Source organism: Callithrix jacchus, chromosome 9 (assembly GCF_049354715.1).
Source record: "Callithrix jacchus isolate 240 chromosome 9, calJac240_pri, whole genome shotgun sequence".
NCBI lineage: Eukaryota > Metazoa > Chordata > Mammalia > Primates > Cebidae > Callithrix > Callithrix jacchus.
The window spans coordinates 132,015,526-132,038,540 of record NC_133510.1 but is presented as its reverse complement, the minus strand read 5'-3'; the positions used below and the strand labels follow the sequence as shown (position 1 = coordinate 132,038,540).

Below are 23,015 nucleotides of genomic sequence, written 5' to 3'. Positions count from 1 at the left end.
CTCACAATAGAACAGCATGGCATCTAACTTTTTTTCTTTTCTTTTTTTTTTTCTTGAGATGGAGTTTTGCTCTTGTTGCCCAGGCTGTTGTACAGTGGCTGATCTCAGCTCACCGCCATCTCCGCCTCCTGGGTTCAGGCCATTCTCCTGCCTCAGCCTCCTGAGCAGCTGGGATTACAGGCATGCACCACCATGCCCAGCCAATTTTGTATTTTTTAGTAGAGACAGGGTTTCTCCATGTTGGTCAGGCTGGTCTCGAACTCCTGTCCTCAGGTGATCCACCCGTGTCGGCCTCCCAAAGTGCTGGGATTACAGGCATGAGCCACCGTGCCCAGCCGGCATTTGACTTCCAAGTTAATATAAGCATTTGACAATAACAGATTCAACATAATCCTAGATAAATTTCAGGCAAGGCAATATAGAGTTTATAGTCTTCATCATTATTTCCATTGGAAATATGCCCTGCAATTAGCAATATGTAAACTCAAAATGTCACTGTCAAGAAACTTCTTTTTCCACCAAAAAAAAAAAAGAAAAAGAAAAAAATGAGTTAAACTTGTATCTCAGCTCTGTAAGCAGAAGGAATTGACTGGAGGGGAAGACCTCTCGACTTATCTGCTGATCTTCTCCTATCTCTGAGCATGACTTTGCTAAAATCAATTGAAAAGCATTTTTAAATGGCATTTTAAGGTCTCATCCAGGCAAACAGGAAACAGAGCTGCAGCAGAAAAGAAGTCTGGACCTGAGTTATTTTTAATCATTGCAATAAAAGAAATCTGGCAAAAGACAATTGGCTTATATTGATTTTGAAAAACATTTTCTATATGAAAGTGCTACAAATACAAATTAGCTTTCTTTGCTCAATATTCATTACTGTTCTATCTGCCTCCAAATAACATGAGTCAAAGTCCCTGTGTACCGCCTGCCTTGCAGATTAGCTCATCAGTGCCCACAATGGCAAACACTGAGGCATGTCTATGAGCAACTGCTACCTCTTTGGCTCCTAACTGGATGTAAAAAGCCAGGATCCTATTGGATAGATACACAGGAATAGATGGACTGCGAACAGACCCCAGGGCTAACTGATATCTTTTCATGCTGAGATAACATCAACAAAAGAACTTCCCTCCCATTCTTTGGCTAAATATAACCCAGAGATTCACCTTCTAAAGTTAAATTTTCTGCAAATGGAAGCCACAATAGATTATTTTTGAAATATAGGCATGATTTTATGCTCTACAGATGGCAAAAATAATATTTTTTGTTCTGAAATTATAATGCAACTTCAGATTGTGGCTTTGTTAAAACTACTTGTAAAACAATTACAAATTGCTTAAAAGAAATGATGGTTCATACATATAAAGTTACAAAATATATGTATGCCGCACAACACATAGAAATTGGGCACTTTTCAAGGATACAGTGTCTTTTTTCCTCCCTCTACTCTCTTCCCGTAGAAATCTGTTATCATGTACAAAAAAAAGAAAATAATATTGAAAAGGTGGGGAGATTCAGCCTTGCCACTGAACTCCTGCGGTGAAACCAAAGAACAATTTTTCTTTTCTTTTTTTCACTAGGAAGTACTTTAAGCATTTTTCTTAGAAAAAAAATTTCCAGAAACTAACACTTCACAACATTTTAACAACAAAGAAAGAGGTTTCAAGAGTTGGGATTCTAGAATATTAGGAAGACACGTTGGCATCCTGCTTCATTACAGATGGATGGCACAGGTCAGAAATGGGAGACTGGCTGTGAAGCCACTATCAGAACCCAGTGGAACGACACTTCCATCCATAGTGTTTCTCTTCCTTCCTGCGGTCCTCCCTGTCCCACAGAAACGCCAGCCACCATACAGAGCCCAGTGGCACGTAGCTTAGCTGCCAGTCTTCCCCCTTGTGTAGGAGAACAATTTTTCCAAAAAAAGAGAATATACGTGGGTGAGATGAGAAAGAACTGCCAAAACTAGACTGGGATAGGATTCTATCGGGTCCAACATGGGGCAGACATAGAGATGAAATTAACACAATCCAGCTGGGTGTGGGGGCTCACACCTGCAATCCCAGCACTTTAAGAGGCTGAGGCGGGTGGATCACTTGAGGCAGGAGTTTGAGACCAGCCTGGCCAACATGGTGTAACCCTGTGTCTACTAAAAATACAAAAATTAGCCAGGTGTGGGTGCAGTGCCTATAGTCCCAGTCACCTGGGAGGCCGAGGCAGGGGAATTGCTGGAACCCAGGAAGCTGAGGTGCAGTGAGCTGAGATCGTGCCACTGCACTCCAGCGTGGGTGACAGGGCAATACTCTTCTCAAAAATAAATAGCTAAATAAATAAAAATAAAACAATCCAGGACCCTGCACAAAATCAAGGAATGATAGTGTGACACCCAATGAGGGGCGACTCAAGAAATGGGAACATCAACCAGAAAGTTCCAGAGATGATTTTTGTTTTTTTAAACAATTAAATGTATGGAGTAAACACTCAGAATGATGATTTTATTCAGAAGATTCCCCTACCATCCTCTGCCTTGGCAGTTTAATGAGTTAGAAACGGTACTTGTGACGGTGCCTCACATTTGAGCCCCAGGTCATGGAAAAGGAAAACTCAAGATCTGTGCTGCAGAATGGAGGCATTTTTCATACTTTTAAGTTCCTTTAAAACTTCTCAATTCCCAGGGATCTCACATGGGACCAAAAAAAAAAACACCAGACATAGAGAACATTTGCAGTTGCATCAGGAAATCTCCAATGAAGGCTCACCTTCATAGAAGCTATTAAAAATGATTGGCTTCCTGGGACATGATCAATCCCTGGAGCCTCTCCTGCAAAGGTAAGAGGGTTAGCACACACACGAGGCAGCCTAGAGGTGAAACTGTGTGCTGAGTGCGTTTTAATTTTTTCCAGAAGGGTGGAAACTGTAATAAAAGATGCGGTCTGTGTAGTTTCAGCTGCCGCCACGAAGACTTTCGGAGGTGATCAGACACAGAGCAGTGGGCCATGCGGGAAGAGGGAGGAGTCGTGAGTATCTCAAAGACAACATGCTCCTACCGCAGACTCCGGGGACAAGTCGGCAGGTAGCTCATTCCAATTAGGCCAGCACTGACATCCAAACTGACTTTTGAGCTCACCTGTACAGGACTGCACGTGTGACAGCCAGTGAGATCTGTCTTGCTTTCTATATTTTAATTTCCTTTAAAGGAATTTTGATGAGGAAATGCACACAAGGGAAAATGATGCTTTAGGTACTGCCTCATACAACAACTTCAAGAAGCTACTTTTCTTTAACAAGTGCCAAGGCAACGTGGTTAAGTCGGGCCCCAGAGGTGGCGACTCAAAGTGTCCAGGAGAAAACAAAAACCTCGCTGTAAAGCTAACACCTGAAAAGGTAGCTCAATGCTTGAGAAGCTCATTGATGTGCCATTATAACTGGCATTGCGCTTTTTTTTTTTTTTGAATTTGATAACTGCTTCAAGCAATATTTACTCAAACAGAATTTTTAGAATATAGCTTATAAATAAATACTTCAGTTTAGATAATGTCCTCTTAGCAGAAAGCTTATTAGAAAAAGAGTGTGAAACAAGCATCGGGGGTTTGAACCCAATGGAGACGCCTTAAACCATAATCACTGCTCCTCCTGGTGAAACTTTCCATGAGGATATACATTTAATTTGTTCATCAGCTTTTTTTTCTCTTTGGTGAAATTTTTACATTTTCTGGTGAAATTCTGCTTTAGAAAGCACCCTAAACTTGGACTAGAAGTACTCATTTGCATTCCGAATATCTTACATATTGTAACAATAAATCAAAATCCTGCAGAAGACATTTTCAAACTTTCCACAATGTGTATCTCACAATCAGAAATGTGCAGCACTTCAAATTCTTGAAAATGTCAAATCGATATTATACTATCAGAAAGCGGCCAGCACAGAGGCTCATGCCTGTAATCCTGACATTTTAGGAGGCTGAAGCAGGAGAACTACTTGAGGCCAGGGGTTCAAGAGCAGCCTGGGCAACACAGTGAGACCTCATCTCTGCAAAAAATACAAACTAAAAATTTCAGCCAGGTGTGGTGGCATGGGCCCATGGTCTCAGCTACTTGGGAGGCTGAGAGAAGAAGATCACTCGAGCCTAGGAGTTTGAGGCTGCAACGAGCCATGATCATGTCACTGCACTCCATCCAGCCTGGGCAACACAGTGAGACGCCTTTACCAAAGAAAAAAAAAGACACTTAAAAGACATATTATAATATCACAAACCAACACAGTAATGCCATCCCAAAACATGACCTACATTGATCACGAGGGCCAGGCACTAACAGGGTAGCATGCTGACCTGGTGGGAGCCCACGGGGTCGTACATTTTACAAAGTAGATACAATGTCAAATTAAGGCTGGTACAAACATCACTAAAAAATAATGACTTGAGCATAAACAAATGCATTTCAAATTAAAAGAGATAAAATACAACCATCTTTATTGAAATCCAATCAAACTAATTCCTGAAGGGTCAGCCAGAGATGGGTAGGCAATCATAAACCCAGCTCCCAACACAATGTTTGCATAAGAGCACCCAGGGGCTGACGTTCACTCACGGGTTACAAACTAACCCTTATTTGGCCCATGTCTATTCACGTGTTGTCCACGATCAGATGCCCTGTGAGTGAGTGTTTCAGAAATCCTGAAACAGAGCTGTCCTGAGCAACGTGACAGGTTCCCCCCCTCCCCCCGCCACCACACGCAGCTGATCTAGGGCACATGCAAGGCAGCGGGTTTGAATTCAGATGTGCTGTGAGTGTCGAATACACACTGGATTTCAAAGACTTCATACAAAAAAAGGTAAAGTATGTCACTAGTAACTTTCATATTGATGACTTGAGATAATATTTTGGAATACAGTGAGTATGTCGTAGGAAATTTGACCTTGACCAAAGAGAGACATGACCTGCACCCTTAGCTTCTGGGAAATGTCAAATTCAAATTTGATGGCCGGGTGCGGTGGCCCACACCTGTAATCCTAGCACTTTGGGAGGCCAAGGCGGGTGGATCACCTGAGGTCAGGAGTTTGAGACCAGCCCGGCCAACATGGGGAAACCCCATCTCTACTAAAAATAGAAAATTAGCTGGGTGTGGTGGCATATGCCTGCAATCCCAGCCACGCGGGATGCCACAGGAGCATTGCTGGAACCTGGGAGGCAGAGGTCATGGAGAGCCGAGATCGCACCATTGTACTGCAGCCTGGGCAACAAGAGCGAAACTCAGTCTCAAAAAAAAAAAGAAAAGAAAAGAAAATGTGGCAACATTCAGTGACTCATGCCTGTCATTCCAGCACTTTGGGAGGCCGAGGAGGACAGATCACGAGGTCAGGAGTTCAAGACCAGCCAACGAGGCAAAACCCTGTCTCTGCTAAGAAAACAACAACAGCATGTATTCAAAGGTTAATATTTGAAAAGCGAATACTTTGTATTTCTTCATCGAGGACATTTCTAAGTGAAACTGGCTTAAGTGGGTGGCGGTGACTAATCAGCGAGTATTAGCACAGATAATTAGCACAGATGGGAACACTGCCTTCATTAGTGTTAAGGCTGCCGCACTTTTACTCATCATTGCATTTTACACCATGAGGAAAGCCAAAAGAAGCCTTTGCATTATCATTTGAAAAAGGCTTGACTTGGTGGAGGCCCTGAAAGAGTCCCAGGGAACCTCAGAGGTCAAGGGACCCCATTTTGTTAATTTTTACCTTTGAAAAACTACCTTAAGAAGGCAGATAGATAGTCCAACAGGCAGGCCGGGCGTGGTGGCTCACGCCTGTAGCCCCAGCACTTTGGGAGGCTGCTGTGGGTGGATCACTTGAGGTCAGGTGTTTAAGCCCAGCCTAGCCAACATGGTGAAACTCCATGTCTACTAAAAATACAAAAATTAGCTGGGCGTGGTGGTGCTTGCCTGTAATCCCAGCTACTCAGGAGGCTGAGGCAGGAGAATCGCTTGAACCCGGGGGCTGACATTAGAGTGAGCTGAGACTGCATCACTGCACTCCAGCCTGGGTGACAGAGTGAGACGGTCTCAAAAAAAAAAGTCAGACAGGTACCACAACAAAACTAGAAGCCAGGATGCCTGTTGAGTCCTCTGATTCTGAGATTGACAAGTCACTAAGCTGCACTAGCAAATACAACCTCCATGCTCTGCCCGGGAAAAGTCTGACATAAAGGGTAAGACTCTGTGCAGTCAATGCACGTGCAGCTTCACGTTCACATGTGTCCGGCATCCTGAGCTTTCGGAAGGCACCACGGAGGACTGAGTTCCCCTTTGTCCCAGTGCAGCAGTTGCCAACCCCACCATTCTGCAAATTGAAAGTCTATAAAGAATGGGCAGAGCCTGCACATGATCAGGGCATAAACCCTGTTCCCTGATCCCCCCAACCAACAGGAATAATGCCTGCAAATGATCCGAGCATACGCACTGCGCACAGTGGACGAGCTGGGGGAGCACAGGCACTAGCAACGCTGGTGGAGGAGGCTCAAAGCAGTTCCCACCACGAGACAGCAGCCTTGCCCAGCAGAGGAAACTGACCTTTAGCTATTTTCTTAGTTTTGCAGGCAGCGGCTCTATGGTGCGTTCACATAGCTCCTTACTGAGAACTCAGCTAGGCTCCCACCGGCTCATCATACACCTGCCTTCTAAGTCACCGTGAATACAAAGTCAATAATTGAATTAACTTGTTGATCTACAAACTCCTGACTGTTTAAAGCTCTTCTAATAAACAGCCCAACCCAGGAAATGACCTCTGCCACCTGATAGTTTCTTTTATATATACAAGGTAGCTGCAATATTTATAGTGTAGTTGAGAAATCACCCGATCTGAGAACATAAAAAAAAAAAAAAAAAAAAAAAAACAGGGCCAGGTGCAGTGGCTCACACCTGTAATCCCAGCACTTAGGGAAGCCGAGGCGGGCGGATCATTTGAGGTCAGTAGTTAGAACCAGCCTGATCGACATGGTGAACCCTATCTCTACTAAAATACAAAAAAATTAGCTGGGCGTGGTGGCACATGTGTGTAGTCCCAGCTACTCAGGAGGCTGAAGCCACAGAATCACTTGAACCTGGGAAGTGGAGGTTACAGTGAGCCGTGATCACGCCACTGCACTCCAGACTGGGTGAGAGAGCAAGACTTTGTCTCAAAAAAAAAAAAAAAAAAAAGAAAGAAGAAGAATAGAAAACAGACATTAAAAGAGTTGGCTACTGGGCTATTTCTGTCATTGAATAACAATATCAAAAACTATCCGGGACGTTCTAGGAGCACCCACACATACGAAATCAACCTATTGGAAACATAATACACCATCGCGGCCACAGCAGGCATTTTCCACGGGAACACTGTCAGCTCTAATAAGACTGCCTTTCAGTTCTCAAATTCTGCAATTCCACCAGCGCAACAATAGTAGTAACCCCAGATAAATACATACCCACTGCACTTGTGCCATTTCCTTCATTGACTCTGTGAAAGCGACAGCAAATCTAGTAAACGAACAAAAATAATACAAACAATTAGGCCAGAGTTCAGTTAAAGGAACTAGGAAACAGCTCCTTGGAACAAATTGCGAGAGACAAGTTAAGACACTACATTTAAAATGCAATCAATCTTTATTACTTGTGGTCATCAGCCATTAGGTTTAATCTCAACTCACATCAAAAAAAAAAAAAAAAGCTGTATGTGCAAGAAGTAAACCAAATGAAGCTCAAAACTTCCTATTTTTTCTTTTCCTTCCACGCAAGTTCAGAGAGGCAGAGATAAAATCAAAAGCAATGAACAAGCAGCTGGCCTCAGCCTGGGAAAGGTTTTCTGTGCATAAGAAGCTATGAAATTACTGGGTCGCACAGGCAGGGTATGAAAAAGAGAAAGAAAAAAGCTGTGAAATTAATTCTAAAGATTAAAAAAAGAAAGCTGTGTTATGTTAAAATTAAAAGACTACTGAAATACCGCAAATATGCAATTGACATGGAAAACACAGGAATATTATCCTTACTCAGGAGTTCTTCAAAATTAGCAAGCAAGTCAGACAGCCCAAGGGAAACAAAAGGGAATGGTAACAATGGGACATTCACAGGAGAGCAAATACAAGGGACCACAAATGGAGGAAAAGTGAATTTCTCAAATAAAACAAATCTAATTAGAATGATAGGAAAGAATCACAACACATATAAGATTGGCAGCTTTAAAAATAAAAATGCCCAGTGTTGACAAAGGTGAGAAAATGAAAGCATACACCTACTTGGTGAATTAAAATGCAAATATTCTTTCTGAAGAGAAATTTGAGAAACTGCAACAATATATTACTATGTTCATATCGTTAGACCTTGCAATTCTACTCTATGAATTCAACCTAAAGATGTAATCAGACAAGTGCACAAAGACGGAAACAGATTGTCCTCTGTGGTGTTGTTTCTAATAAAGATACAAATGTTCAGTCTCCAAGAGTCAGTTACAGAATTTGTGACAGAATTCTATGCAGCCGTTAAAACCATGTTCGGCACCTTAACATTTTCAAGAATGTTCATGATGTTTTGTTAAATGAAACAGGTCGCATGCACACACATAACCAAAGCGGCAGAAAGAAAGGAGAGAAACAGAAAAAAGCACTGAAGGAAATAATGGCTGAAAAGTTCCCAAGTGTGATGAAAAACTTTAATCTACACTAATCCAAGCTCGGCGAATTTCAAGTAAGATAAATACAGAGAGATTTATACCCAGACACATCATGGTCAAAATGCTGAATGCCAAAACAATGAGAAAATCCCGAAAACAACCTAAGAAAATGACTCATCACTTATAAGAAACCACACTGGGCCGGGCGCGGTGGCTCAAGCCTGTAATCCCAGCACTTTGGGAGGCTGAGGCGGGTGGATCACGAGGTCAAGAGATCGAGACCATCCTGGTCAACATGGTGAAACCCCGTCTCAACTAAAAATACAAAAATATTAGCTGGGCATGGTGGCGCGTGCCTGTAATCCCAGCTACTCGGGAGGCTGAGGCAGGAGAATTGCCTGAACCCAGGAGGCAGAGGTTGCCGTGAGCCAAGATCGTGCCATTGCACTTCAGCCCTGGTGACAGAAGGACACTCCATCTCAAAAAAAAGAAAAGAAAAAGAATTTCATGTCCAGCAAAATTATATTTTTCCTGTTTTTTTTTTTTTAATTTTTATGGATACATAACTGTTTTACATATATATCAGGTGCATGTGACATTTTGACATCACATGTGTATGAACAAATCAAGGGTAACTGGACAGCCCAACACCTCAAACATTTATCATTACTTGGTGTTGGGAACACGCCAAACCCTCTCTGATTATTCTGAAATATATAATGAATTACTATCGTCACTTGACTGTGCTTCTAAACACTGGATCTTGCTCCACTATATAGCTGTATTTTTGTACCCATTAACCATCCCTCTTAATCCCCTCTTCCCACTACCCTTCCCAGCATTCCAGGTAAATAAAGGAAGTAGCTTAAAAATAGTGTCATTCCACCCAAATTTTCAAAAATAATAACAATAAAAATATAGTCACAAACACGCAAATACAAGTAATTAAAAGATCACCTAGCAAAAAGCTAGCCGTGGTTAAAGTACACACAAAGTTTAAAAAGAATTAGATAATTTGCTTTTCCCTGGCTTCTTCAGTACTTTTCAAAATCTCTACTGCATTGGGACAGCCATTTTTTTAGTTAGAAAGAAAATTCTGAACAAAACATTTCATAAAATCAGCACTTCCAATCTTTCGAGGCTCCTGTAGATAATACATATTCTCCTGTCTTTCTCCCACGTCGTTATATTCCCCTCTACCCATTATAAAAATGCTATTATTTTCCTTACCTTAAAAATGCCTCTCTTAATCCCACAGTCCCTGCTTCAATTATTGCCCTTTTTCTCTTTTCTCCTTGACAAAAAAAGCCCTAGTGTTACCGTGACTCCACACCTCCAATGCGTCTCTTCTCATTTAAACCACTCCAGGCAGCTCCCCTGACTGCACCGTTGAAACCGCTCTCAAGGTCGCTGATGACCTTCACGTTGGGAAGCTGAATGGTTCAGTCCTCTCAGTCTTCATCTTACTTGGCCTATCCGCAGCAACAGACACATAGGATCTCTCCTTCCTCCTTGAAATGCTGCTCCATCGGTTTCCACCATACCATTTCATTTCATCTAATGGCTACCCAATCTCAGTCTCACTAATTTCTCTCTCTGATTTCTCAAAAATGGAATGCTCCAAGACTCAGCTCTTGACTTTTTTTTTTTTTTTTTGAGACAGTGTTTCGCTCTTGTTACCCAGGCTGGAGTGCAATGGCGTGATCTCGGCTCACCGCAACCTCCGCCTCCTGGGTTCAGGCAATTCTCCTGCCTCAGCCTCCTGGGTAGCTGGGATTACAGGCACGCGCCACCATGCCCAGCTAATTTTTTGTATTTTTAGTAGAGACAGGGTTTCACCGTGTTGACCAGGATGGTCTCGATCTCTTGACCTCATGATCCACCTGCCTCGGCCTCCCAAAGTGCTGGATTACAGGTTTGAGCCACCGCGCCCAGCCTCTTGACTTCTTTTCTCTGCACTTACTCTCCTGGTGATCTTGCCGGATTTCAGTTTTCAACAGCATCTGTATATTGACCAAGAAACTGACCCTCCCCTGACTTGCCCAGACTGCTACCTACCTCCTACCTCCATGCAGATGCCTCATACACACCTTAAGCTTCATCACAATGTCAAATAATAAGAACCACATTTCTAGTGAAGAAATAGATACACATATAGTTGTATATATGTACATACATTTCCAAGCTCTGTCTATTACGAAGGCTTATAAGAAATGATACTGAGTAAGCAATAAGCATGATCTTCATTTCTAAATAACATTCTCTAAAAAGAAAAAAATATAAAGAAACCAGGAGTCCTTTGAGAAAGAGCCACATCCAGAAATAGGACAAGGGAGACAGGAGATGAATCAGAAACATTTTATGATGCCAGAAAGCAGAGAAGTGCTCAGAAAACAATGAAAGCATGTCAAAAGAACGCAGGCATCAGCTCAAAGCATCTCCCACAGGCAAATCTGGGACAATCTAAGCACCCAAATAAACAAAAATAGTAACAGATAACCTACAAAGGAAAATAAAATAAATATCATGAGTCTTTGTGTGTGCGTGTGTGTGTGTGTGTGTGTGTGTGTGTGTGTGTGTGTATGTGTGTATTTTGAGATGGAGTCTCACTCTACCACCCAGGCTGGAGTGCAGTGGTACCATCTCAGGTCACTGTAACCTCTGCCCCCCAGGTTCAAGCAACTCTCCTGCCTCAGCCTCCTGAGTAGCTAGGATTATAGGCACGTGCCACCACGACCAGGTAATTATTTTTTCCTTATTTTTTAGTAGAGATAGAGTTTCACCATGTTGGCCAGGCTAGTCTCAAACTCCTGGGCTCAAGTGATCCACCAAACTCAGCCTCCCAAAGTGCTGTGATTACAGGCATGAGCCACAGCACTCAGCCCTGACGAGTCCATGCTGAATAACAAATAAATAATCAAATAAGTAAATGAGATCAAAGGGGAAAGCCTTCCATGAGGTAGAATTCCAGTTAATAAACAGGATGAAGTGCAAATGGAAAAGCACCATCAGGCAAACACCGAAGGAATAATGACTGCAGAGGAGAACCTGGAATGGACGATTCCTCCCCAGTAGCAGGACCCAGAAACGGCAGGTTCTTCCTCCAGAAGGCTCCCCTTCCCCTGCCTGTGCCTGCCTCCAGCTTTCCTTTCTGCCCCTCTACAACCCTGTCACTAGTCGAGGCACATTCCATCCAGGTCCCCTGGTGAAGGGAGCAGTAAGGAAAGACGGATAGAGAGGAGACCACGCTGGACTTCGCACCAAGACCCTCTTTCAAAGTCCAGGTACCAAGCGGTGCTGACGGGAAGGAGGCTCGAACCCAGCAAGGGTGTTCTGCTGGCCTCAGTTACCAGAAGCTCTCCATTTGCTCCGAAAACTAACAAGAGATGCCGGGAAACTATATCTAGGGGAATAAACTTCATCCTGTGAAAATAAGATAAAAAGGAAAGAAAAGGAGCTAAATAACAATTGCTTGAGCTGGGCACGGTGGCTCACACCTGTAATCACAGCATTTTGGGAGGCTGAGGAGGGTGGATCGCAAGGTCAAGAGGTCAAGACCATCCTGGCCAATATGGTGAAAATACAGTAAGTAGCTGGGTGTGGTGGTGCACGCCTAGTCCCAGCTACCCAGGAGGCTGAGGCAGGAGAATTGCTTGAATCCGGGAGGCAGAGGTTGCAGTGAGCCAAGATCACACCATTGCAATCCAGCCTGGTGAGAGAGAGAGACTTGGTCTCAAAAAAAAAACCCAACCAACCAAACAAACAAAGAAAAACAATTGCCTGACAATGGGCAGTTCAGGGGGGTGTATAAACCTTCCCTTCCTGGGAAACTGAGAAACAAGAATTGAACAATTAGTGGGGCGCAGAGGCTCACAGCTCTAATCCCAGCACTTTGGGAGGCCAAAATGGGCGGATCACTGTGGTCAGGAGTTCAAGACCAGCCTGGCCAACATGGGGAAACTCCGTCTTCACTGAAAATACAAAAATTAGCACGGCATAGTAGCATACGCCTATAATCCCAGCTACTCAGGAGGCTGAGGCAGGAGAATCGCTGGAACCTGAGAGGCAGAGGTTGCGTGAGCTGAGGTCGCGCCACTGCACTCCAGCCTGGGCAAAAAAAAAAAAAAAAGAAAGAAAGAAAAATGAATAAAAATATTGCTAATCAAATGAATAAAAGAGAGTTTGTATTAAATGAAGCACCTCAAAAATAGCCTCATAAACAGGAAATATGTAGCACGCAATGGGTTAAACAAGGTGAATTTGCTGTTTTGTAGGCATGAAATGGCTGAATATTGGGAGTTTCGTAAGTTTTAAGCTGTAGATATTTAAACCCAAAGACATTTTTGACAAAAAAAAAAAAAAACACAAGTGAAAGTGAGTAAATCTATTTCAAAATGGCAGTGTTTAACTAAAAGTGCAAAATTTGTAGCTTTATATTTTTCATAAGAAATGTGTTTTTTTTTTAATTTAATTTAACTTTATTATTTTCTTGGAGACAGAGTTCTGCTTTGTCGTCCAGCCTGGAGTGGATCTCAGCTCACTGCAGCCTCCACCTCCTGGGTTCAAGCGATTCTCCTGCCTCAGCCTCCTGAGTAGCTGGGATTATTGGTGTATGCTACTATGCCGTGCTAATTTTTGTATTTTCAGTGAAGACGGAGTTTCCCCATGTTAGCCAGGCTGGTCTTGAACTCCTGACCACAGTGATCTGCCCCATCTTGTCCTCCCTACATGCCGGGATCACAGGCATGAGCCACTGCGCCTGGCCAACAATATTTTTTTCTAATATGGACCTGGATGATCCCTCACCAAACAATTTCCATAGGTTTCAAATACTCTTCATTTTGACACTGATAATATAATTATCAAGTGCTTATTGCATTATGATATTTATAAGCCAAAAGGCTAAAACTAAAGTGAGTTCAAATACTACTATATGATACAGCAAAAAATTTTTCAATACTAAAACAAACTTCAAAAATAGACCCTATAGGAAAAATACAATTATTTAAAAGGATTTGATTAAAAATGAAATACTCATTATAAAGCTAGACAAGCTCAACACTGTTTTACAGAAAAGAGTGCTATATTGTATTGGACAAGGAATCTCTGATTCATGCAGCTTTCCTGCCCACTAGCCTCGATCAATAATCCCCCAAACGGAATCAAGTTTGTTTTAATCACAGTGCTGTGAATAATACTAATGATAATACTATAAGATGGATTCATTCACTGTAGTTTCCAGTGAACAGAATCATTTTCCTTCCATAAGGCAGTGCATTATCAACTACAAGGATCTAAAGGGAATGAATCTGCAGAGTGTAAGAACAACCACAAGAAAACCTGTAATAAACGATCCCCTTTCAAGGGAACCCCGAAGTGTTTCAATGCCTTTTTTGATTACAGCACTCAGACGCATGCACACACGTGTGCTCTCTATTATGGTAAGGCTGTGTGAAAGGAAAATATCTTGGGCCCCCAGAATCACTAAGCTAAAGGGAAAATTCAAGCTGGGGATTGCTGAGGGCAAAGCTGCCTCCCATTCTATTCAAAGTGATCCACCTGCTCACTGAGATTAATGTCTGCCTGATTGCCTCCTTCGGAAAGGTTTATCAGAAATTCAAAAGAATGCAAGCTTTGGTCTGTCACCTCTTGTGCTCTGGAAGTCCCCTCCCTGCTTTGAGTCTTTCCCCCTTTGCTTTCCAGACCAAACCGACGTGCTTCCTACATATACTGATTGGTGTCTCACATCTCTCTCACCTGCATCAAACCCAGCTGTGCCCTGACCACCTTGGGTTCCTGTCGTCAGGACTCCCTAGGGCTGTGTCACTGGTATGCGTCTTTGACCTTGGCAAAATCAGCTTTCCAAACAGTAGCTCAGGCCTGTCTCAGGTTTTCTGGGTCCACACTTGTATTGCCACAACAGTATGCTCAGGGGTCCGCAGGAAGGAGTAGGGTCCTAAATGCAGTGATACCCCCCAGTAACCCTGCTTTTCAGAAGCGAGACGGACACCTGCATTACCAAAAAAGGAACTGGAGGCTGCAGACAGAACTTTGAGTACTGTCCTTGGTATGGAATAGGGTGACCCAGCTACATAAAGTCTTGAAGTGTCCCCAGTCCCCTGGCCAGAGCTTCCCAGCCATGAGGTGAGCCACAGAAAATTGATGGCTAGTGATTTATTGGCTTAAAATCAGCTACCGGTTTTGCTTTTTACAATGATTCAAAGATTTAAAAGAGTTGAAGGGATAGTTAGACAGTACTAGTTGGGCCACCTGTCAACTTTGAATTCAGGGTTATTCTAGCCACAGGCAAGGCATTCTTCTAACGGCGGGAGCCAGTGAGCATGTGGGAGGGACAAACTGCACAGGACTCCCCACCTGTCTGGGGCACCCCGAGGAGGCCCACTGACCACCTCAGAACTTATCAGAAAAGTTCTCTGTATGCATGTAGGGTTAGTTCTTTTGATTTAATTTCCTCTTTTTCCATAATTTTGATATGATCATGGAAGATTCATATTGCTTTTATCATTATTCTAATTTTTTAATTATTTTTTTTTTTTGAGACTGAGTCTCACTCTCTCACCAGGCTGGAATGCAATGACAAGATCTTGGCCCACTGCAACCACCACCTCCCGGGTTCTTTTTCTGTTGTTGTTTTTTGTTTTGGGATGGAGTCTAGCTCTGTCACCCAGACTGGAGTGCAGTGGTACGATCTCAGCTCACTGTAACCTCTGCCGCCCAGGTTCAAGCAATTCTCCTGCCTCAGCCTCCCCAGTAGCTGGAACTACAGGCACACACCATCACGCCTGGCTAATTTTTGTATTTTTAATAGAGATGGGGTTTCACCATGCTGACCAGGCTGGTCTCAAACTCCTGACCTCAGGTGATCTGCCTGCCTCAGCCTCCCAAAGTGCTGGGATTACAGGCATGAGCCACTGTGCCTGGCTACCACTGGGATTAAGTGATTCTCCTGCCTCAGCCTCTCGAATACCCCCAATTACAAGTACCCACCACTCCCAGCTAATTTTTATATTTTTAATATAGACAGGGTTTCACCATATTGGCCAGGCTAGTCTCAAACTCCTAACCTCAAATGTCACATCCTCCTCGGGCCTCCCAAAATGCTGGGATTACAGGCCTGAGCCACCACCTTGACTGGCCTACTTTTATCTTTATTTATTATTGCATTTGTTAGACAAAGAAATGGGAGTGATTTTTTTAATCAAGCCTTTCAACCCACTTTAAATTACTGTACAAATACGATAATTTTCTAAGTATGCCTTGCGAAAAGGCACAATGACACCAAATTTAGTTCCAAGATCATAATGGGCTTTTATTAGCAATTCTAGAGTCGGGCAGCAGCTCCCTGTATGAAACAGAAGAAGTGCTCTGATGAGCTGAGCGGAGGTGGTGTGTTTTATAGACAGACACAGAAAACAAAAATAAGATGGGCATTTCAGAGTTACTTTCCCTATACGGTTAAAGCAAAGGAGACTTCCCTATTCAGATGACTGAAGTTGGCTGGAATCTCTCACTTTTTAGAAAACTGGCCCATTTCAGGCCAGGCACGGTGGCTTATGCCTGTAATCCCAGCACTTTGGGAGGCTGAGGCAGGTGAATCACTTGAGGTCAGGGGTTTAAGACCAGCCTGGCCAAATGGCAAAACCCTGTGTCTGCTAAAAATACAAAAATCAGCTGAGTGTCATGGCAGGTGCCTGTAATTCCAGCAACTCAGGAGCCTGAGGCACGAGAATCACTTGAACTTGGGAGACAGAGGGTGCAGTGAGCCGTGATCTTGCCACTGCACTTTAGCCTTGGCAGCAGAGTGAGACTGTCAAAAAAAAGAAGGGGAGGAGAGGGGAGGGGAGGGAAGGGGAGAGGAGGGGAAGGAAGGGGAGGGGAAGAAAGGGGAGGGGAGGGAAAAGAAGGGGAGGGAGGGGAGGGGAGGGAAAGGAAGGGGAGGGGAGGGGAGGAAAAGGAAGGGGAGGGGAGAGGAGGGAAAGGAAGGGGAGGGGAGGGGAGGGAAAGGAAGGGGAGGGGAGGGGAGGGAAAGGAAAGGAAGAGGAGGGGAGGGGAGGGAAAGGAAGGGGAGGGGAGGGGAAGGAAAGGAAAGGAAGAGGAGGGGAGGGGAGGGAAAGGAAGGGGAGGGGAGGGGAGGGGAGGAAAAGGAAGGGGAGGGGAGGGGAGGAAAAGGAAGGGGAGGGGAGGGGAGGGAAAGGAAGGGGAGGGGAGGGGAGGAAAAGGAAGGGGAGGGAAAGGAAAGGAAGGGGAGGGGAGGGGAGGGAAAGGAAGGGGAGGGGAGGGGAGGGAAAGGAAGGGGAGGGGAGGAAAAGGAAGGGGAGGGGAGGGGAGGAAAAGGAAGGGGAGGGGAGGGGAGGGGAGGGAAAGGAAGGGGAGGGAAAAGAAAAGACAAAAGAAAAGAAAAAAGAAAACTGCCCCATTTCAAAGTTCAGTTGGATTACACAGCGCTCAGCAGGAGTGAGTCCGTTTTGTCTTGGGCTGGTCTGCTGGGGCCCAGTGCAGGGGCCAGTCCTGGACAACAGCCTCCCATGAACCTGCTTTCACCACCTCGAAGTGGATAAAGTTGGGAAGTACAGTGCTGGAAGGTTCTCAACTGGGGATAGTAACCTCCCCCACCCTGGGGGCACTAGAATTATAGGGAGACCTACTGGGTAGCTGTGGTGCCTGGAGGGTGCTGCCAGTGGGTGGTGTCTGGGATCAGAGATGTGCAGGGTAGCCCCCAGGATTATCAGAGAGACGCCTTTGAGAAGCACCACTCAGAACACGGAGCGCTGTCCTCACAGCAGCTACCTCTGAGGTTCCCAGGACAGCTGGAGGGACAGACCCAAGGAAAAGGACTGAGCCACCACTTAGAAATCCAGGTGGTGCCCTTCTTGCAAATGGCATATATATATATATATATATATATCTCAGAAAGCTACATAGATAAGAGCCATGCCAAACAATAGACTTGGGCAAACCTGACGCACACTAGATCCTAATTTGTGTGCTGATAAGGCTGGAGTTTGCCTGTGTTCTGTGTTTTCTACATTCAGATCGCTCTTTTGTGAGAAGAGGGCTTGCGCGGTCACCCAGGCCGGGGTGCACCCATAGCACCCTACAGCCTTGGACTCCTGGGCTCAAATGATCCTTTCACCTCAGCCTCCCAAGTACTTAGGAACACAGGTGTGCCTCACTGTGCCCGGCTCCATGCAGACCCTTCTAAAGAGGCTTCTCTAATATCAACTGTAGTTAAAGACGTAAGTGCAATGACCTGTTAGCAATGACTATTGGTGGCAGAATAAAAGTGTAACAAATGAAGAAAAGGTTACATGAAATTGGTGTTAAGTGGTAAGATGTAAACGTTCCCACGAGTCCCTCCATCTTTCGGTTTCAATTAATTCCATCCACACAGTTTAAGTGTTTGACGTGGGTGAGCTTCTCACAGGATTACCTGGCTTCCTCAAGAACTCTTCCCATCACTGTGTTTTTTTCTTTCTGTTTGGCATCTTCATTTACATCAGTTCCACCAAAGATGATTCCAAAAGGGATTCGGTGGCCTGCAAAGCAACGACAGTCACAAAGCAGAATTTAGCCCCAGCGACAGCCTTCACCAACCGTTCCCAAGCAAGAATCTTAAACGCCGATGCTCCCAGGTCACAGGAGCCGTGCTCTGCTGTATGTTTAGCTGCATCCACCTCTCCTGAAGAGCAGAATGGGTATCACTAATAAACGCAACACCAAGAGCCAGGACGGGAGGCCCCACCACAGTGGTCGGGGCTGTCCTTCAACTAATTCATTTTAAACTTTAGCAAATAAAAAATCTGGTTAGCCATCATCTATCAAAGCCAAGCTTATCATTCCTAGGAAATGGGCTAATCTGGAATCATTACATTTCATGACCAAAAAAAGGGCTCTCCAAATGAGTCCTGTCGTTCATCACCACCAGCAGGCACCATGCTAGCTTGGGACGAAAACAGAGGAGACAGAGGCATCATCTTGAGGATAGCCTCAAGACCACCTTGATTATATCCTAGAACTGTTGAGTGCAGCAGCGGTGATGAACTATGAAAGGCACAGCTAGGATGAGGGCCAGAATAACGCAAGGTGCTGAGGGCATCAAGTAGGAAGGAATTTGCAAAGGGAGTATGTGTTTTCCAAGTGACAGGCCCCGGTGCAGATGGGAGGCAGCAGGTGAGTCCACGCCCTGCCTCCTTGATGAACATTTCGTGAGCACAGATAAGCAGGGCAGGGCATTAGGCCTGTCCATCTCAGGCTGAATGATGTGCTCGTCAAAAGCGACTCCCTGAAAGGACTCCCGAGGTCAACTAAAAATGTCAAGAGACTAAGGCGGACAAGTCACCCAGTAGACCAGATCTAACTGGAGTTCACCCAGTTACATTTCTCAAACAAGCTGTTTCTCCCAAGATATTCAAAGGAGATACTGCCCTTTCCTTTTATAGGGCTTTGACCTGTTTTTGTCAATGAGCAGATCCTGTCTTCTTTTTCTCCATCTAGGTCACTCGCACCCTAGAATTCCACTGCTATAAATTCAGCTCCAGATATTGAGCCCAACAATAATACATACGGCTCCAGCAAGGCTGCAAGTCGCACAGCTTGAGTAGCAGCCTGTAGGTTGTGTTCACTGGTGAGGACCACCTCTTTTTTCTGGAGCTGTGTGTGTGTGTGTGTGTGTGTACTCACACAGAAAGACTGGCCAAAAAAAGTGCATCTTGGTGAACAAAAGATTCTTGCACAAAAACAAAAACCATAAGCACACGGCTCTTTATGCACAGACCATCCGTGACAAAGTAATAACTGTTGTCACCTCTGGGGAAGGGACCGTGGGCAACATGGCGAAACTCTGTCGCTATTTTTGTAAAAATGCAGAAATTAGCCAGGTGTGGTGGTGCATACCTGTAATCCCACTAATCAGAAGGTTGAGGCACGAGAATCACTTGAAGGCGGAGGGTGCGGTGAGTCAAGATCACACCAGTGCACTCCAGCCTGGGCAATAGAGCGAGACTCTGTCTCAAAAAACAAACAAACAACAGAACAAAACAAAAAGATCTGGGATGGGAGTGAGACTTTTCACTCTGTCACGCTTTATATTGTTGGAATTTCTTACTGTAGACCTGTAAGAACATTTCCAAAAACACTGAGAGACACAGAAATGCCCACCCAGTAGAGAAGGTTCACCACGGGTGACGGGTCTACGCTTTGGGAGATGTTGGGACACAATGAAGATTTTTCTTAAATGGGAAGGACATGAATCTGTGAAAGGGAGAATATTTGCTCCCAGTGATGTCCACATCCTAATTCCCAAGACCCATGAGGCTGTGACAGGGGAGGGCATTTTGGTAGACTGTCCAGACAGGCTCAACATAACCACAGGGGTTGTTACAAGTGAAAGAGGGAGGCCAGGTACAGTGGCTCACGCCTGTAATCCCAGCACTTTGGGAGGTGAAGGCGAGCGGATCACGTGAGGTCAGGAGTTCGAGACCAGCCTGGCCAACAGGGTGAAATTTCGACTCTATTAAAAATACAAAAATTAACTGAGCATGGTGGGAGGCACCTGCAATCCCAGCTACTCTGGAGGCCGAGGCAGGAGAATTGCTTGAATCCAGGAGGCGGAGGTTGCAGGGAGCCGGGATCGCACCACTGCACTCCAGCCTGGGGGGCAAGAGCGAGACTCCATCTCAAAATAAAAAGAAGAAACAAGCGAAAGAAGGAGGCCAGAGAGTCAAGCTCAGAGTGAGGAAGAACCCACCAGCCCAACGGCCCTGGAGATGGAGGAGGGCCATGACCCAAGACATGTGGGTGCCCCTCAAGGCTGGAAAAGATGAGAAACCACATTCTCCCCAAGAGCCCCCACAAAGGAGCGCAGCTGCAGACACCTGAAGTTCAGCCTGGGAGACCCGCTTCAGCTTTCCACCCTCTAGATCCAGCTCCGTGGTCACAGCCTCAGGGGTCCTGGAAATTAGGATGCAGACACCTCTGGGAGTAATTATTCTGCAGAACTGGAGGTCAGGTGAGGAATCTGTGCTGCCTGAAGCCACTGGGTTTGCGGTAAATTATTACAGCAGCAGTGGGAACCGATACACTCTAATGCCACAAAGGGACTATATTAGAACATTTTCAAGCTGCTGATAAAGAAGTACCCCATTGGTATGGCAGTTGGATATGTCTGGGCAATTTACAAAAGAAAGAGGTTTAATGGACTTACAGTTCCACGTGTCTAGAGAGGCCTCACAATCACAGGGGAAGGTGAAAGGCATGTCTCACATAGCGGCAGACAAGACAAGAGAGCTTGGGCAGGGAAACGCCCCTTCATAAAACCATCAGACCACATGAGACGTATTCACCATCACGAGAATAGCACGAGAAAGGCCCACCCCATGATTCAGTGACTTCCCACCAAGTCCCTCCCACATCACATGGGAATCACTATAATTCAACCAGGTCCCTCCCACAGCACATGGGAATTGTGGGAACTATAATTCAAGATAGGATTTGGGTGGGGACACAGCCAAACCATATCCGGAATGTTCCTCCCATAAAAGCTGCTACTGAAGGAGGCTAAGGAAAATAATAGAAAAGTCTTTTTCAGTGAAATTGCCAAAGACAGAAAAATCGACACCTAAAAGGAACACACTGTCAACGAGGTTGTTTAAAAGGTGTGACCATATTTAGTGCTTAAGACACAGCCCTTTCTTACTCAATCAGCCCAGCGGCAATAACCATATTGTCAAAGCTAATTTGACCTATTTGGAGAAATCACAGGACTTTCACTGCAGACAGCCCCAGGTTAGAACCCTGGTTCTCCACCTACAAGAGGCACGACTTTGGGCAAGTCACGCAGTTCCTCTGACCCCCCTGCTGTATCATCTGTGAAACAGAGATAAGATTAATTAGCTAACCGGTGAGACTATACATGACATTCTGGTACAAGGCAGACCTCGTGAGAGCTAGTCTCACCGTGTTTTACACTAAAGAAGTTTTAAATACATGTATCCAGAAATTAGCACTTAGAAGAAGGGAATATGGGATATTTCATTTAGTTTTCTATTTTTTCAATGCTGATGCTATTGTTAAGAAAATAAAGTTTTAAATAAGTAGCATTTTAGCCCTAATGGCAAAAGACTATTATAAGGCTGGGTGCAGTGGCTCAGGCCTATAATCCCAGCACTTTGTGAGGCTGAGGTGGGTGGATCACTTGAGGTCAGGAGTTCAAGATCAGCGTGGTCAACATGGTGAAACCACGTCTCTACGAAAAATACATAAATTAGCTGGGAATGGTGGTGCATGCCTGTAATCCCAGCTACCTGGGAGGCTGTGGTAGGAGAATTGCTTGAAACTGAAAGGCAGAGGTTGCAGTGAGCCGAGATGGTGCCACTACACTCTGGCCCGGGTGACAGAGTAACGCTCTGTCTCAAAAAAAAAAGGCTATTATAAATTCACCCATGATTGCAACTGAAAAATTCTAGAAGTACTCTGCTATAGCATGATGTACAGAAAATATTTTTGCAAACTCTCTTTTTATTACTGTATATATATATATATATATATATATATATATATATATATATACAGTGTACGACATGATGTCTTAAATTACGACTACATTGTGGAATGGCTAAATGAAGCTAATTAGGCCAAGCGCAGTGGCTCATGCCTGTAATCTCAGCACTTTGAGAGACCAAGATGTGGGGATTGCTTCAGCCCAGGAGTTTGAGACCAGCCTGGGAAACACAGCAAGATTCCATTTCTTTAAAAAAAAAAACAAAAAACATCAAGCTAATTAACATATGTATTACCTCATATATTTATCATTTATTTGTGATGAGAACACTTAAAACCTACTACTCCTTGCAATTTTAAAATTTAATTTAATTTTTAATTTTTATTTTTTTGAGACAGACTCTCACTGTGTCACCCAGGCTGGAATGCAGTGGTGCTATCTTGGCTCACTGCAGCCTCAGCGTCCTGGGTTCAAGGCGCTACTCCTGCCTCACCCTCCCAAGTAGCTGAGATTACAGGCACCACCACCATGCCCAGCTAGTGTTTGTATTTTTAATAGAGACAGGGTTTCACCATGTTGGCCAGGTTGGTCTCAAACTCATGACCTCAAGTGATCTGCCCGCCTCAGCCTTCCAAAGTGCTGAGATGACAGGTGTGAGCCACCGTGCCTGGCTACTCTCTTAGCATTTTCAAGTATACAATACCTTATTATTTACTACCATCACCCAGGAAGCAGAGGTTGCGATGAGCCAAGATCAAGCCATTGCACTGTAGCTTTGGTGATAAGAGCCAGATTCCATCTCAATAAAACAAAAAATTTGCATTACACCTGCAATATATCTGTAATGTATATTAATGTTG

General features: G+C 44.5%; 1 protein-coding gene across 7 annotated transcripts in view; it reads right to left on the bottom strand.

The window, feature by feature from the left end:
* GLT1D1 (glycosyltransferase 1 domain containing 1) overlaps positions 1-23,015 on the bottom strand; it is a 127,573-nt gene that overhangs the window by 75,848 nt on the left and 28,710 nt on the right. For all 7 annotated transcript variants that reach the window (XM_035258175.3, XM_035258181.3, XM_035258176.3 and 4 more), the window contains exons 3-4: positions 18,088-18,193; positions 7,456-7,507 (exon numbers count right to left, since the gene is read on the bottom strand). In XM_035258175.3, the coding sequence (XP_035114066.1) occupies positions 7,456-7,507; positions 18,088-18,193 (158 nt within the window). The remainder of the gene's footprint in view (positions 1-7,455; positions 7,508-18,087; positions 18,194-23,015) is intronic.